General features: G+C 40.6%; 1 protein-coding gene across 2 annotated transcripts in view; it reads right to left on the reverse strand.

Annotated features, from left to right (window-relative positions):
• Positions 1–12,929, reverse strand: part of LOC127395172 (transcription factor RFX3-like) — a 149,620-nt gene that overhangs the window by 18,021 nt on the left and 118,670 nt on the right. For both annotated transcript variants that reach the window (XM_051641700.1, XM_051641699.1), the window contains 4 exons: positions 7,836–7,957; positions 6,506–6,618; positions 5,564–5,679; positions 4,912–5,066 (listed from right to left, as the gene is read on the reverse strand). In XM_051641700.1, the coding sequence (XP_051497660.1) occupies positions 4,912–5,066; positions 5,564–5,679; positions 6,506–6,618; positions 7,836–7,957 (506 nt within the window). The remainder of the gene's footprint in view (positions 1–4,911; positions 5,067–5,563; positions 5,680–6,505; positions 6,619–7,835; positions 7,958–12,929) is intronic.

Here is a 12,929-nt window from a genome sequence, read left to right on the forward strand (position 1 = left end):
TGGCATTATTCTGTCACAGGTGCAGAATCCAGCATTTGGACTTGTTTAATTTCATGCCGCTGATGATTGCCCAATGCTCCAATCTATCTAGATCCCTCTTCAAGGCCTCTTGTCACTCAAGACAGTCAACAGCACCTCCCAATTTGGTATCGTCAGCAAACTTGCTAATGGTGCATTCAACTCCTGAATCTAGATAATTGATAAAAATATTGAACAGAACTGGCTCTACAATTGAGCCCTGAGGAACACCGCTGGTGACTGGTCACCAGCCAAATATAGCCCCATTCATTACAGCCCTTTGAACCATTGCAGCCCTTTGAGCCATGTCCTTCAGCCAGTTCTTCACCCAGCACACCGTGAACCTGCTCGTCTCACAGTTGAAGAACATATCCCCAAGGATGCTGTTGAGGGACAGTATCAAAAGTCTTACTAAAATCCAGAAATACTACATCCACCGCCTTCCCTTCATCCAATAGGTGAGTGACCTTATCACAGAAGGATATCAAAATAGTTAGACAGGACTTTCCCTTTGAGAACCCGTGTTGACTGTGCCTCATGATTGTCCTTTCAATAGCACCCAGTATGATTTCTCCATATTTTTCCAGGAACTGAGGTTAGACTAACAGGTCTGTAGTTTCCTGGATCTTCCCTCACGCCCTTCTTGTAAAGTGGAATAACGTTGGCTAGCTTGCAGTCAGCAGGAACCTCCCCAGACTCCCAAGACCTTTGGGAGGTGATCAAGAGGGATCCTGCCATAACATCCTCTGGCTCCTTCAGTACTCTGGGATGAATCCCATCAGGCCCCATGGACTTGTAAACATTCAGCTGATAGAGCTGGCCACTTACATTTTCAGTGTCCACAAATGGAAAGTCACTGTTCCCACACTCATGGTCCTCTGACTCAGGGGACTGGGCGGCCCAAGGTCTATCAATATTATTAAAGACTGAGGCAAAAAAAAAAAAAGCATTGAATGCCTCTGCTTTCTCTTCATCCCTTTTGGTCAGGTGACCATCTTTGACAAGTATCAGTCCAATGTTTCCCTTAAGCCTCCTCTTGCTGTTAAGGTACGTCAAAAAGCCTTTTTGTTGTCTGACACAACACTGGCCAGTTTCAACTCTGAACTTTGGCCTTTTGTGTCTTCTCCCTGCATATACAAACCACAGCTCTGCAATCTTCCTGCAAAGCCTGACCTCACTTACAGAGATCATACAATTTATTTTTCAGCCTGAGTTCATTGAGGAGTTCCCTGTTCAGCCAAGATGGTCTTCTGCCCTGCTTGCTTGACTTTTGACACAATGGAATTGCCTGATCCTGTGCTTCTAAAAGGTGCTTCTTAAAAACTGACCAGCACTCGTGGACTCCTAAGCCCCCAAAGCAGATTCCCAGGGTACTCTGCTAAGTAGCTCCCTGAATAGGTTAAAGTTTGCTCTCCTGAAGTCCAGGGTAGCAACCCATTACACTAAAAGTGTTAAACTCAACCATTTCCACAGGCCACAGGCCAAGACAGCCACCTACCATCACATCTCCCACGAGTCCTTCTCTGTTCACAAACAACAAGCCTAGGAAGGCATCTTTCCTAGTTGGCTCACAGAGTATTTGTGACCAGAAGTTATCTCCCACAAACTTTAAGAATTTCCCAGACCTGCTTGTCACAGCAGTATGGTATTCCCAGTTGATGCCTGGGAAGTTGGAATCTCCCACAAGGACAAGGGCTACTGACCCAGAGATTTCTCCTAATTGCCTGTAGAATAACTCATCAGTGCTTACATCCTGGCTGGGCAATACGGTAGTAGACACCCACTACAACATCTGCTTTGTTTTCCATCCCCCGAACCCTCACCCAGAGGCTCTCCACCACATCACCACTAACTGTAAGGGCTGTATAATCAAACCTCTCCTTTACATGTAGTACAACACACCCACTGCGCCTGCTCTACCTATCCCTCCTGAACAGCCTGTAGCCCTCCATCCCAGCACTCCAATCGTGGGACTCTTTCCACCAAGTCTCACTAATACCAATGATATCATAGTTGTGGGAACCAAAGCAAGCTTCATCCTGTTTGTTTCTTATACTGCATGCATTGGTGTACAAGCATTTCAGATATGCTCCTGAGCTCTAAATCTAAATCTACTCTCTTTCAGTTTAAAACCATTGCCCCTTGTCCTGTCAATACAGGCCCCGGTAAAAAGTCTTTCTCTGCTCCCTTTATATATTGCAAGGCTGCAATAAGGTCTCCCCGCAGCCTTCTCTTCTCCAGGCTGAACAACCCCAACACTCACAGCCTTTCCTCATAGGAGAAGTGTCCCAGCCCTCTGATAATTTTCATGGCTCTCCTCTGGACTTGCTCTAACAGAGCTGGATGCAGTACTCCAGGTGGGGTCTCATGACAGCAGAGAAGAGGGGGAGAATTGCCTGCTGGCCATGCTTCCTTTTCTGCAGCCCAGGATGCGATTTGCTTTCTGGGCTGCAAGTGCACATTGTTGGCTCATGTACAATTTTTTGTCCACCAGTATCCCCCAGGTCCTTCTCTGCAGGGCTGCTCTCAATCCATTCATCCACAGTCCGTACTGATACTGGGGATTGCCCTGACCCATGTGCAGGACCTTGACCTTGCTGAACTTCATGAGGTTCGCACAGTCCCACTCCTCAAGCCTGTCAAGGTCCCTCTGGATGCCATCCCTTCCCTCTAGGGAATCAGCTGCATCACTCAGCTTGGTGCCATCTGCAAACTTGCTGAGGGTGCACTCAATCCCACTGTCTGTGTTGTTGATGAAGATATTAAAGAGTCCTAGTCCTAGTACAGACTCCTGAGGGACACCACCCATCACTGGTGTCCACTTGGACACTGAGTCATTGACTGTAACTCTTTGGATGTGGCCAACCAGCCAGTTCCTCATCCATCTAACAGTCCATCCATCAAACCCATCTCTCTCCAATTTAGCAGCCAGAATGTTGTGGGGGACCATGCCAAAGGCCTTACAGAAGTCCAGGTAGAGGGCATCAGTTGCTCTTCCCTTGTCCACTGATGTGGTCGCTCCATCATAGAAGGCCACTAGATTAGTTAGGCATGATTTGCCCTTGGTGAAGCCATATTGGCCATCTCTAATCACCTCCCTGTCATCTGTATGCCTCAACATATCTTCCAGGAGGATCTGCTCCATGATCTCACGGGGCACAGAGGTGAAACTGAGTAGTCGGTAGTTTCCAAGGTGGTCCTCCTTTTTACCCTTTTAAAAAATGGATGTGATGTTTCCCTTTTCCAGTCACCGGGGACGTAGTCTGACTGCTAGGACTGCTCAAATAACATGGAGAATGGCTTAGCAACTACATCAGCCCTCAGGACCTACAATTCCTTCAGGACCCTGGCATGCATCTCATCAGGTCCCACGGTCTTGCGTATGCTCAGGTTCCTCAGATGGTTTCTAACCTGATCTTCTCCTATGATGAGAGGAACTTCTTTCCCCCAGTCCCCGCCTTGAGGTTCAGGGGCTTGAGAGATGTGGGAAGAGAGATTGCCAGTGTCAGGGTGACTGAAGTTCCCCAGGAGGATCGGAGCCTGCAAGCATGATGCTTCCTCTAGTTGGAGTAAGAATGCTTCATCGACATCCTCCCCTTGGTGAGGTGGCCTGTAGTATACACCAGCCATGAGGTTTCCTTTGTTGGCTTTTCCCTTATTTTTACCCATAAGCTCTCAACATGTTCATTGCTGTTTTTCAAAGACAGCTCTGTGCACTCAATCCATTTTTTTACATAGAGGGCAACCCTCTTGCCTCCCTTCTTTGCCTGTGTTTTCTGAACAGTTTATAGCCATCAAGTGCAGTGCTCCAGTAACGCAATTTGTCCAAGTATCAGTGACAGCAATTAAATCATAGCTTTCCAGGTGCACAGTGGCTTCCATCTTTTACTGTTTGTTACCCATGCTGCATGCATTGCTATAGAGGCACTTTAGTGAGCCTATCAACCTTGTCACCTTTTTATAGAAACACAGCCTAACTCCTTTGAGGCATTTCACAGGTGTTTCCCTGTTGGTTCCTAATATTTATTTTATTTTTTTTTAATATTATATCATTTTTATACATGTAATTATTATACCTTTTTACTATTTAAAACAACATGCAAAACATGCAATACATGTTTTAGGAAGGAATTTAACCTTCCTGGAAACCAGTTTAAAATCAATGGTGGATACTATAAAATCAACTTTGAAAAGAAAGCTCTATTCCTGATAATGGTCAGTTGGCTATAATACTAGAATCAGCCGATGAGTCCTTCATACTGGAAATAGAACAGAAAGCATAGTAGACTTGAATAATAAACAAGACTTAAAATGTTTGGCAATATTTAGTTGGTTTAATAGGTTTCAAAACTGATAAGATTTTTAGCAGCCACTGATAATACATAAATAATAATTATCCAAAAATGAAATGACAAAGCATATACATTTTGCTTTTTTAACAACTAGAACTTTTATATGTAAAACTTAAACTAAAGCCTACTGAAGTCAGCTGAAGGACTGTCTGACATTAATGGACTCAGGCTCATGGCCATAGTGCATTCACAGCTGTCAGGTAGACTAAAGCCAGTATGTAAAGCAACTAATTTTTAGATTAAAATTAATAAAAACTTAGAATTTGCAGTGGCAAAAGCATATATTCTTAAAACTTCTAGAGACTTTCCGAAATGCAGTGAAGTACCCACTCTCCTTTTCTTTAAATACAGTCCTTACATCAACTCCAGTACACCTTCCTACTCAACAGAATTAGGGAAAGATGACACACGCTACGTTTACGTCCTTCCAAATAATTCCCACAAGTTTCACGTGAGGCACAAAAAAATCACCACATAAAACAAAACAAACCACAACACAACAAATAACAGTCTTACAAGATGTTATCTGTGTTTAACTTACTAGGAATAGGTCTAAGGACATCAGGAATGAGAATCTCCACCAAAGCCTGGTACATCACATGGTCACAATTACCCATCCATTTCAGAATAGACTCATTTTTGCACAGGGTAATCAGTTTTCCTTTTGGAAGTCGACTTTCTATTTCACTCAGATTGCTGGTGTGAATAAATGCAACAAATGAAAATGCATTTACATACAGATAAGAAAAGTACAATGGACTTTGATATTGATTATTTAATAAAAACTTTATAAATGTCCCTGATACATCCAACTGAAACTCTTTAACTCCTTCATATGAAACTGGGGAAAAATGGCCTCCAAAGTTCTGCTCCAGCCCATAAACTATGCAAAGGTATGATAAAAATGGTCCTTGCAATTTAAACAAACTGGACAGTATATTGTGAAAAGATACCTGAACTTTAGTAATCCAAACAAAGGAAAAAATAGAAGATGTATCCAATCATTTCAAGGCTGCAGTTTGACATATACCAACAGCCTATATGTCAAATAGCAGTCACCACAAATTTAACCTGAAAAGCTACTGATATCAGAAAAGGTTCTTAGCCTGTATGTAAAACTAAGACTTTCTTTGATTTTACTCCTGCTGTATATTATGATGGTGAACAGTAGACAAAAAGAGACATTTACTGACCTCAGTTCAATAATAGCTGCGTCATCAGCTGGAGCAGAGGGAGAATAGCGCCAGAAAGTTTGCCACAATTTTTCTATCAGGCTAAATTGAAGATTCACAACAACATCCACTATTGCCTGAAAAAATACAAAACAATGCAGATTGACCTCTAACCTCACCACCCCCCCCTCCTCAGCTCCTCCCATGAGTATAGCTCCCCCTTGGTCATTTTGAAAAAAAAAAAAGAAAAATAAAAAGTAAAATGCATGTTTATAAATAATCATAATATCTTTTTAAATAACTTTTTAGCAAGAAATTTTCCAACTGTCCATACTAGCATGGACAGAGACTCAGATCAGGCCAGGTACTAGGAAGCCTCCAGAAAATTGCCTAAGCACATATATCGGGTGAATTCACCTAAACAGAACTTTTAACGGTATTATGAACACAAAGGAAACCTGCTATTTCATGAATTTTGTTTCATTATAAGTTTTAAAGCACCTTCAACAATAATTTCAAAGCATATTATTCAATATGAAATATGGTCTTAAGTTCTTAAACATCCTGCTTCTTTAGAACTTGAAGAAAAAAGTGAGCTTGTTTTTAACATAAACATTAGAAATAACAATTTAATCTGATTTAAACTCCTAGAAACAAAATCAAAACTCTGTCTATATATTATCTAAGGTATAATTTATCAAAAATCCTCAAAACCAACACATTATTACATTCCAGTATCAATATTCTATTATACGTTATTTTCTTTCCCTCTAAAGAGAGAAATTCCAGAGAAGTCTTTTTGCAAATGTCTTTTCCAATGGAATAAGCAAAATATTTGAGGAGCACATTAGATACAAGTAGGCTGGCTGTAATGTGTTTTGTGATGTGTTTTACTGCTTCTCACTAGAAGACACAAATTTTTCAAATAATGAGAATTTATGTGAAATGCTTCTTTTCTCTTACCTCACAGTGCTCTCGATAAAGACTTTGCAGTGATTTTATGTCCTCAAGTGTAGTACCATCTGGCAGAGAAGATATTTCAATTTCTCCAAACTCTGGAAGTACTCGAGATGCATCTGTTTCCATGACAACATAACAGAAGCAAGCTATTGTGAATGGTGCCAACTACAGTTTGAAAAAAACATTTAAAGATGATGTAAGGAAATAAAGTCTAGAAGGTCATAATGCCTAAAGAGGAATGTCTTTCATACTTAATATATTTTAAAGTTGCAATAAAATTGTGAACAAACCAGCTAGCTATTTTTAAAGCAAAAGATGTTAAATTATTCTTGATAGATAACAGATAAAAATGGTTTCACATACATATTGCACGTGTATATAAAAAAATTAAGACAAAATTTCTGATTATGACAGGATGAAGCTGATCAACCGAATAGTTTTTGCATCTTGCATGTTACAGCTTAGTAGACTCAGCAGGATATATTTATTTGAAATTTACAAGACTTTCAACTGTAGCCAACATGTGCTTTTACTATTTCTCATAGATTTTTCCAAGAGATACAGTAGTATGATGGGAAAAATTCACTGTCAACTGGAGGAGCAGTGGAAGGGAAAATTCAAAACCATTTGAACTATAGCCAAAGGTTCCCAATTATTTCAGTAACAGCAAGGTTAGGCCAAAGAATGTGGTGCTTCAAAATTTCAATATATGAACTCAAAACGAATCATACAATTATTGCAATAACACATTTAATAAGCTTTTTTACATTAGCAAATTACTAAATTACCATTTGCTTCCACAACTGAGAAATCAATATGTTTAGGAACATCAAGGAATGGACAAAATGCACATTTTTAAACAAGAACCTTGGGTTTCTGGTTTCAACTATTTGGCTCTTTCAATTTATAACATTGCAGCACAAACTCAATACACCTTCTTGTCAATGAGCAACACAACTGCAGTGCAAAAATATAATCCCAGTTTATATGCATATTAAAAAAATTGTGAAGCCATGAGCTTTTAGGGCAAGATATTCAGTATGCATTTTTGTATAAAATGCTTCATCACAATTGCATTGCAATATATTTTAAATCTATAATACAAGTAGATTTTGCACATTTTTTCTTTTATATCTGCACGGTGCAGAGTAAATATTGCATAAGTCTTACAATATAGAACACATAGCTTCTATGAGTATCCTTTTGTTCTGTTATCAGTGAGAGTTTTAAACAGGGCAACATAACCAAAATAATTATTATATTTGTACGACTTGATTTCATGGCTATAATGGGGTTTATTTTATTTATACAGCAGTGTAATACATTTTCATACCTAAAAACTGTTGATGATGTTGACTTTGGGCAATTATAGTTTGTTCAGCGGATGTGCCTGTCTGTTGCCCACTTCCTGTGAAACCATCTGCAACTCCATCCACTTTCTGCATAGGCCTGTACCTACAAAATTATCAAATACAAAAATATTCCTTATGTTCATATTCTGGTTTCACAGGAACAGAATCATAGGCCAGCTATGGAGGGCAAGCCATTAGTAGGCCTGAGTCAGCTGTGGGTTAAAGTCAGGGCAGCTGACCCAAGCTGACTAACAGGTGTATCTCATACCACTTACATCATGCTCATTATAAAAGGAGGAAGTTTGTTTAACATGGGTGGTTCCTCTTGTTATTTCCCTGGTCTTTCTGTTGTGTATGAGTGCTAGGCTGATTATAAGCTTGTATACTTCATGTTGGTGTTTGTATTAATTTTGTTACTTCATTAAATCATTTTTTGCTTTAACCTGTGGGTTTCTCTCTCCGAATTCATCTTCTCAGCTGCAGAGGGGCATCATGTCATGGAGCAACTGCTACAGTTTTTCCCTGTCTATGGGCTAAATGTAGCTCACTTTTTTTGTAAGTGTGGTATCACACATAGTTCTGTCTAATTTCCCAGTCTCAATATACAGTTTTGCTAGCTCACACATGAGGAAAAAGTACCATCAGAGTAATTGTAGTAAGGAAAGGTAGAACATTGGTAGTGCATTATAAAATTCATAAAGCTGATACTGCAGTGCAATTAACAATAAGCTGTAGAATTTAGTTTAAAAACTATGCCATTAAGATATAAAGATCATTTATACTAAAAAGAAAAGCAGTTTTTCCTGTTCCAAAGTACTTGCCTTTACAGGAAAGAAGGGCATGTAGCTGTTGGTGTTACTGATTTGAGTTGCTTTTGATTATTTGGGGGGGGGGGGGGGAAATGTGTGTGTTTGGGCCTGATCAGGTCTAGTTTGGCCTAATTAAGATAAGGAGTTGGGGACCTGATTGGTTCCAGCTGGCACTGAGGAAATTCTTGGGGATACCCATTGATCCCTGATCTGTGAGGCTCTTTGTGATGTTCCCTGGAATTGGTAAGACACTTCTTATTTGGTTTGGAAGGAGGTTAGAGTCCCCCGGTCTCTATTTGGTTTGGGAGAGGGTTAGAGTCCCCTGGTCTGCCTGTCAGATGTGGTGAAAGCTGTGCAGGGTTGGACTAAAAGGGTACCCGTTTGTGTTCGGAGCCGGTATGTCTGCCCATAAGACATAAGCAAAAGCTATTGTAGGGTTGGACAAATTTTGGTAGTAGAAACCTAAGTACCTATAAGTCTTTGCTGTTTATATATATTGTGTGGTATCTGTAACTGTTTTTATACATTTTGTTGGTATTTGTGTATGTGTGACTGAGACGTACAAACAAGTATGAAGCAAGTGCGGAGTTTGAATCAGCTGTTCTGTTATCCTGCAAGGTGCAGCTGGAGAAGAACAAAGCAAAAGACTGAATGATTTTGTGTGGACTTCAACACAGTTCCAAATGAACACATTTTTTAAGAGTAAAAGTGTTGGTAATTTGGCTTCAGATGAAAAGATACCAAAAACCTCCCCACTAGGGTGTTTGTTAGCCCATTGGAGAGAATTATAGGATGATTTGCAAAAAAGTCAAATTATAGGATATTGTAACCATTGGTGGCCCCTGTATGTTTTAGAAGACTGAGAAAAATGGCCCACAAATGGAGCTTTGAGCTGTAACACTGTATTACAGTTAATGTTGTTTTGTAGAAGGGAAGGAAAATTGAATGAAGTTCTGTATATAGACTTGTTCTTTTATCTGAGGCAATGAACTAATTTGCAGAAAGAATATAAATGGATTAGTTGAGACAATTTAGTAATGGTTTAGCTTCTGAAAACAAAAAAAAACAAAGAGATGTTGCTCCATATGTGATATCGGAAAGAGCTGTATTGAATGTATGGTGCCAAAAGATGAAATAGGACTAGAATTAAGGTAGCTCCTTCACAAAGAGGATGGGAACACCATAGGTAGGGACAGTGGCATGAAAGGCATAGTGAATCAGTGGAAATAGTGGAGCTAGAGAGTAGTGGAATGAGAGATGAGGAAGTTGTGGTGCATACTTTTGTATCTCAGAGAACTAGACAGCAAACACAGATGTTAGCCCCTTTGAGACAAGGAGTTGGTAGAGATGGACCTGTACATGTGAAAGTACTTTTTTCAATTGTGGATTTGATGGCTTGGAAGCAGGCTGCAGGAACTTATAGGGAAAATCCTGAGAAGATGGACAGAATAGTGGTCACAATTATTGGGACACAGGATCCAGATTGGAATGATTTGTAGGTGATACTGGATAATTTGTTGGATGAGACAGAAGCAAATGGTGCTGAGAGTTGCTAAGTCGCGGGCAGAAGTGGCAGTGATAAATGGGATGGTGCATGGAACTTCAGAGCAAAATTTTCCTTCTGGAGATCCTGAATGGGATCCAAACCATGTGGAGCACAGACAGAGACTGAATCGGTATCAGAAGTGGGTTTTGTATGGGGTGAGAAATGCGATACCTAAAGCTGTAAATTGTCCAAAGCTATATGAAGTGAGACAGGATAAGAATGAATCTCGTTCTGAGTTTCTGGAAAGATTAAAGGAAACTACCAGAAAATACACTGATTTAAAAGTGGAAACAGATACAGCACAAGTGCAACTGGCCTTGATTTTTTATAGGAGAGTCTGCACCAGATATGAGGCAAAAGCTCCAGAAAATGGAAGGAGAGAATTCAAAGAATCTGAGTAAGATGTTGGAGGTGGCATGGAAAGTATATAATAATTTAGAAAAAGAAGAAAGGAGAACTAGGGAGAAGAGGCTGTTGGCAGTGGTAACAGGAATGCCAGTGAGAGGCTGAGGACATGGGGGAAGCGGGGCCATAGGGAGAGGTGGATTTGTAAACCTTGGAAACCAGAACTTTAATGCTCCTTTGGGAATAAATCATTGTGCTTACTGTAGAGAAGGGCATTGGAGGCGAGAGTGTCCAAAGTTAAGGGGAGAGTCAGCAGGAGGCGGCAAAATTGATAATTTTAGGTGAATGAAGGGGACTGGAGGGGAACCCAGCTGAACCTCTGGTTGTAATTAAGCTGGGAGAAAAAGAGGTTAAGTTTTTGGTGGACACCAGAGCAACATTCTCAGTTTTGAATACTTGAAAAGGGAAATTGGGCACCAAAGCAGCAAATTATAATTGGGGCTATGGGGAAGGAGGAAAATAGGTCATTCGTTCACCCCCTGGATTTGAAGTTTGGAAACAAAATAATCACACATGAATTCATGTATGTACCAGAATGCCTGATACCCTTATTAGGGAGAGATTTGCTATCTAAATTAAATGCACAAATTGTTTTTGAAAATGGAGAGCTCCTTCTAAAGATACCTGAGTCAAAGACAGGAGAAATTTTGATGATACAAGGAAAAAAAAAAAAAAAGAACAAGAAATTCCACAAGAAGTGGGTTTGGCAATAATCCCTACAGTATGGGACACAGATAAGCCTGGCAAATTAAAATTAGCACAACCTGTGAAAATAGAATTGAAAGAGGGTACAAAGCCAGTGAGGATTAAACAATATCCAATCAAACCAGAAGTCAGGAAGGGGATTAAGAAGTTGATTGATAAGTTTGTAGAATATAAAATTATCAAAGAATGTGAATCCGAATACAATACCCCAACTTTACCAGTTAGAAAATCTTCAGGTGAGTATAGGTTGTGTTATGGTTTGGGCCGAACACAACAAAGAAACAGCCACATGGCCGCTCACTCGACTCCCACCCCTCACACACACTCTGGGATGAGGAGGACAAAGCTCATGGGTCGAGAAAAAGGACAAGGAGGGTTCTTCACCGATTAAGGTCCCAGGCAAAACAGACTCAACTTGGGGAAAAAAATAATAATTTAATTTCACACTAATCAAATACACAGGACACAGACAACACAAAGAACAATACTTACATGTATTACCCCACAGCTCCCTTGTTCCCAGACCCAAATTAATTAGTTCCCTGATTTCTCTCCCTCCCCCCAGTGGCACAGAGGGACAGGGGATGGGGTTTAGAGTCAATTCACAGTCTGGTGGTTCTTGCTGCTCCTTCCTCCTCAGGAAGAACGATTCCTTACAGTCCTTCCTTGCTTACCCATGGGGTCCCTCCCATGGGAGAGAGTCCTCCATGATCCTCTCCTCCATGAGTCCTTCCCACGAGGTCCGGAGTAAGTTGCTCCGGTGTGGGCTTCCCACAGAGTCACAGGCTGCTTTGGAAACGGTCACCTCTCCTGGTGCTGGGGCCTTCCACAGCTGCATAATCCGAGTCCACTGGCCACAAAATCCAAGTCCACTGGCCAAGTTCACCCCTCTTGGCACCTTCAGGGAATGCTCCACCACATTCCTCCATGAATGCAAGAGGACAGCCTGCCATCTCACTATAGGTTGCAGGGAAACTTCTGCTTGGGCACCTTCTTTCCTTTCTTCCTCACCAACCACCTGGGATCTTCACCCCAGCACTGCCTCTCAACTCTCCCACTACATCTGAACCATCGCAGGAATGCTGGAAAGGACCCTTTCAGGTGCTGCTAACTACTTTTATAGCCATCAAGATTACAGAATCAGAGGCATGGATCCACTACACCAGAGTGAAGAAGGTGCCACCTTCATGGAAGATCATCAATAGAGATCCAAAGACTTTAAAATTAACTCTAAAACATGTCTAATTTTACATATCGGTTTGGGATTGTTGTTATAGGTTTCATTTTGATTTGGAGACTAATGCTAGTGGGAGCCTGGTTTAAGATCAAAATTAAGAGACAAAATGGGACAGATTTATGAGAAAAATTTACATCTGAAGGTAAGGAATAAAAGACAGAAACAGATCAGCTGATATACCTCCCAAGGAAAGCACCAGAAGAAAATTTAATGGTTGGCTTAATTAAAGAATTTGAAAGTAACACAGATTACTGTTTGTTTACCAGTGCCAAGAGCAGTAGGTGAATCTGTTCCACGGGGAATTCTAACAATGAATTTAACCAATATAGAGCACAAAAATGAGTGATGGAACCTGGACAATGCATCTGTCTCT

The sequence above is a fragment of the Apus apus genome, chromosome W (genome assembly GCF_020740795.1).
Source record: "Apus apus isolate bApuApu2 chromosome W, bApuApu2.pri.cur, whole genome shotgun sequence".
NCBI lineage: Eukaryota > Metazoa > Chordata > Aves > Apodiformes > Apodidae > Apus > Apus apus.